Source organism: Hippocampus comes, unplaced genomic scaffold (assembly GCF_001891065.2).
Source record: "Hippocampus comes isolate QL1 unplaced genomic scaffold, H_comes_QL1_v1.1 scaffold48, whole genome shotgun sequence".
Taxonomy (NCBI): domain Eukaryota; kingdom Metazoa; phylum Chordata; class Actinopteri; order Syngnathiformes; family Syngnathidae; genus Hippocampus; species Hippocampus comes.
In genome coordinates this window covers 93591-98104 of record NW_017808403.1, presented here as the reverse complement: position 1 = coordinate 98104, position 4514 = coordinate 93591, and the positions used below count along the sequence as shown (strand labels likewise).

General features: G+C 60.4%; 1 protein-coding gene across 1 annotated transcript in view; it reads right to left on the bottom strand.

Moving 5' to 3' along the window:
• The window catches only part of arap3 (ArfGAP with RhoGAP domain, ankyrin repeat and PH domain 3), an 18877-nt gene that overhangs the window by 2107 nt on the left and 12256 nt on the right, over nt 1-4514 (bottom strand). The window contains exons 17-33 of the mRNA XM_019858196.1: nt 4251-4392; nt 3803-3907; nt 3569-3722; nt 3390-3492; nt 3107-3305; nt 2970-3036; nt 2738-2901; nt 2451-2663; nt 2272-2377; nt 2053-2200; nt 1906-1974; nt 1766-1840; nt 1560-1677; nt 1354-1482; nt 1134-1270; nt 979-1061; nt 871-906 (exon numbers count right to left, since the gene is read on the bottom strand). Coding sequence (XP_019713755.1) covers nt 871-906; nt 979-1061; nt 1134-1270; nt 1354-1482; nt 1560-1677; nt 1766-1840; nt 1906-1974; nt 2053-2200; nt 2272-2377; nt 2451-2663; nt 2738-2901; nt 2970-3036; nt 3107-3305; nt 3390-3492; nt 3569-3722; nt 3803-3907; nt 4251-4392 — 2048 coding nt within the window. The remainder of the gene's footprint in view (nt 1-870; nt 907-978; nt 1062-1133; nt 1271-1353; nt 1483-1559; nt 1678-1765; nt 1841-1905; nt 1975-2052; nt 2201-2271; nt 2378-2450; nt 2664-2737; nt 2902-2969; nt 3037-3106; nt 3306-3389; nt 3493-3568; nt 3723-3802; nt 3908-4250; nt 4393-4514) is intronic.

Genomic DNA, 4514 nt, shown 5'->3' with positions numbered 1-4514 from the left:
CACACACACACACACCAACTGAATTACTTGTGAGAACTTCCTTGTTTTTTCTTCTTGTCTAGCCAAGCCTGGCCCCTCCTTCTCTCCAGGTGTACAGGGGGTTGACCCTTGCTGCTGTGACATCATTTCCTGCTTTGACGATCCACCATGAGAGGCCACAGGCCCCTGTGCTGCCACTTTATCGTCCGGTCCAGATATTCTCTCATTTCTGGTGGGGAAAATTGAGAATATAGTCAATAAAGCCAGGATTGTGTCATCTCACAATCATGATTTAGTGTCATTGTATTGCGGAATGTACTCAAGCACAGTAGCAGTGAGAATCAAGTTACTTTGTCAATGTTGATTCCGGTCAAATATGCCAGCCATGTGTGGCAAAAAAAACAAACAAAACAAAAACAAAAACAAAACAGTCCATGAGCATGACTAAACGATGATAACGCTGTCTGTTAAAAATAACATTCTGTTGACAATCCTTCCGATTTTTGCTTTGTTTTCTGTATTCATATTTCATGGCTTCCTCTAATTACATATTTTATGATTGTTGTGACTTTTATTTTATACTTTTAAGTTGATTATATTGGAATTAATGAATTTATGGCATCATTTTATGTTATTTTATTCCGCCGTAGATCATTCGTAGTATTTGTTTTTGCCAAGAAAAACACTTCAAATAGCCACATAGATTTTACAGTATTTCAATGACTCCCAATCCTGATTTAACGGTGTCACAACAGCAATATTCACACACCAGCGAAATGAACATACAAAAATAAACTGGAAAAAAATACCACACACACACACACACACACACACACACGCGTTGATCCGCCGGCGCAAAGGGTCCCTCCCGCACGAGTTTGGGCCACTTACAGTTGATGTTTGTGTGACATCACGGTGAAGCCCCACCTACGAGTGCAAGCGCACGTTAGCCTAGCTTCGCGCAGAGACAACGGCGACGCGTGCGGCGGCGGCGGCCACCTGGTCGGCGCTTTGAGTTTCCGGCGGAGCCCCACGTAGACCTTCATGGCCTTCAGCGACCACTCCTTCTCCGCCCTGATGCTCTGCGGGCCAAAAAAGAGCCAAGAAGACGTGGGGGGCTCGCTAACGGTCCCCGTCGCTCCGGCGTCGACTACCTTCTTGTCTTTGAGCAACAGCAGTTTGTTCTTCTTGATCTGGAAGCTTCTCTCCTGGAATTTGTTTCCCTGAAGCAGTTTGGGGGGCTCCTCGCGACACCGCAGCACGCCGACCTTCGTCAGGTCGCACTTGTAGGCTAAGGGGCACGCACGCGGGCGGGTCACCGGCACGCTACGTTGACGCCGCGCGCGTTTTGAGGCGGCCGCCCGCCGGACCTACAGGTGAGGATGTCCAGGCCGTCGCGTTTCGGGACCCTTTTCACCAGCAGGTGGGCGGAGCTGGGGTCGGCCATCTTGCACCACTGCAGCGCCTGCTCCAGAACTTTCTCTTTGGGATGCAACGGCCGCTCTGCGGACGCACGCAAACGCCTCAGACGCGAGCGCGCGTAGCCGTGCGGGCGCGCGCGTGCATGGCGGCGGACGCACCCAACTGCCCGTCCTCAATGACCTCAAATGTCATCCAGACATCTTTGTCCGCAGGGGGGACGTTCCTCATGTAGAGAACCTGATTGGTCAGCTCCTCGGCGCACATGCTGGGCGACACCTGCGGGGGGTCGGCGGAGTCAAAGGTGGGCTCACGACTGCAACGACGGCGTCTGCCTTTGCGCGCGCGGTCCGCAAACGTGCGCTACCTTCAGCGTGACGCAGCTGTCGGGCGTCTTGGCCTCCAGGTAGACCTCGATGATCAAATCTCCCGCCTGAGACAACTGAACGCACACAAGCGGCACGTTGACACTCGGCGCGGCGATCCCGCCCGCCCCGCCAAGCTTACTTGAGTGTCCTTCCAGGAGGTGATGAGACTGATCTCCAGCTCCATCTGATTCCGCTGCTCCTCGTCAATCTGACGGGGAGCGAAAAGTCCAATCAGCCAATCGGGACGGAGCGGACCCCCGGCGCCGACTCGCCGAGTCGTACTCGCCTCAAAAACGCGCAAGTAGTTGTCAATGAGATCTTCGACGATCTTCACTTCGTGTTCTCCTTTGCCGTCCGTTTGAAAGAGGCTCGGAGCGAAGAGCAGCGACAGGTTCTTGGTGCACATCTGGTTGAGGTCGGCGCATTTCTGGACCCTGCCGGGAGCGACGGACGGACGGTCACGGAGCGACCCCGACGGGACGCCGGGCGACCGACGGGAACTCACCTGTAGAGGTGGCTCACCAGCGCGGCCAGCGTCGTCCGGTTGACCCGCGGGAGAGTCCGGATCAGCTCCTTGTAGCGGTCCAACCTCAAAGCTTTCGGCTGCATTTCTGAGCAACGCAAACGGGGGTGAAGCCTCGGCGAGCGCCGGCGCATCGCCCGACGCCGCAAGCGCGCACTCACTCGCCGCCTCCCGCCACAGCGGGCGGAGGTCCGCCATGACGACGGGGTCGTCGATCTCCCTGAAGAAGCGCTTGAGCACGTCGGTCACGTCCTCGATGAAGTGGTCTCCGATGCGCAGTTTGACGTCGCGGGCGTCCTTGCGGAACTCCTCCATCAGCAGCTTGATGCGAGACGCGGCTCCGTTCTTGCGATAGATGCCCTCGTGGCCCAGACCTGCAACGGGACAGTTGGAGACGCTCCGAAGGGGAGGCCCCGGACCCGCCCCCCCGGTCGCCCCCGTCGCCGACCGTATTGCGTGATGAAGGCGATGCAGCTGTCCACGATGATGGGGATGTCGTTCCTGCTCAACTGCTGCTCGCGCAGGGCGTTTCCCTTCCCGCCGCCGGCCCGCCGGATGTCCGAGTGCCACGAGCTGAAGTCGGCGCGACCCACGCCCCGCAGGTGGAACGTCCTGACGCAACGGCCGCCGCGTCAGACAAGCGGCAAGACGAGCGGCCCGAGCCGAGGCGCGCCGCTCACCTCCCCTTCTCCACCAAAACTAGAATTTCGTTCTTCTCGTGGTTCTGGCCTTCTTCCCAAGCGACGCCTGACAAAGCAAAGGGTCAGGCGCGGGCGGCCCGGACGCGCCCCCCGCAAGACGTCTCGGAGGCACCCACTCAGCTCCTGGAGACGCTTCAGGTTAATGATGTCTTCGGCGGCGCCGTCGTTTTGGGGACAGACGAAGAGGTTGGACTTCTGCAGGACAAAGTACGCCTCCTTCCACCGCCGAGGGTCCAACATGGCTCGGTATCGCAGGCGCCCGACGCGCTCGAACTCCCGGGTCAGCAGGCAGTGGCAGCTGAGCGGCGTGGCGGCCTGCGGGGCAAACGCGGTCCGGCGGTTGCGTCTTCTGCGCCCCCCCGGGGAAAGAGCGCCCGCGGTCGCGACGGGATATCAGACCTTGCCGATGGCGCTGGTCCAGGCGTGCAGACCCTCGGCCGTCTCGGCGCCAAACTGATGGACTTTGTCCGAGGTCAAATACAACTCGAAGGTGTACCGGAACCTGAGCGGGAAAAAGCATTCCGCTGGTTTCGCGCGTCCTCCGCGCCGCGCCGCGCCGAGCCGAGCCGACGCGTCACCTGTCCGCAAAGCCGTCGGCGTCGGACGATTCGGGTCGGCCGACTCCCAAACACGCGACGTCCTTCAGGCTGATCTCCACGCGCGCCTCCGCCGATCGCTCCGACCGGCACGAGAGCAGCGACTGGTCCACCGAGCACCACAACTTCTGGAAGTCTGCGGCAGTCCGGCGGACGGGAAGTGAAGCGGGCGGCGAGCCGCGACCGAACGCCTTCCGTCGGGACCGCAACGCCGACCTTCTCGAGATCGGCGGGACGCCGTCCCTCTGCCGCCGCAGCCGGACCGGAAGAGGAAGCCCGAATGGAGGACCGTCTTCATGATCTCATCGTAGACGCCGGGATCTGCGGGACCACACGGCACAAATTCCAGCGTCCGTCCGCGTTCGGCAACGCTCGTCCCCGTGCGGGTCGGGGGCCGTCCCGGCAGACTTTGGGGGGAGGCCGGCTACGCCTCGGACCGGGCGCCGGTCAATCGCCGGGACGATGCGGACGAGGGAGCGTCCGGCGACAAGTCGGAGTCCTCAACGAACTCGCCTCGCACGCGCGTCGCCGGAAGCTTTCCCGTTGCGACCGTTTGCCCGCCGCCGACGCTTCCCACGACTCGATACAAAACGTCGCGATCATTTGATCCGTCGACGTCGGCGGCGGTGAGACAAGCCGTAAGAGCGACGGCGGCGTTTCTGACCCGAGGCGGCGTAGCGATCCGGCGGCTCTCCGGTCGGCCGCTGTCCGTCGGCGCCGGCGGTCAGCTGATGGGTTCTGGCCTCGGAGAAGATGTGAGTGACGGTTTTGAGGAGCGTGCGCTCCGAGACGGCGGAACACAAGACCTGAAGAGCACAAACGGCCCGCCCCCCCGCCCCCAACAACAAATCAATCACGTCTCTCCGGCCGCGCTTCAAAGGGCCGACTTCTTGGCCGTCGCTGCGACCGAGCCGTCGCAACTCGCAAA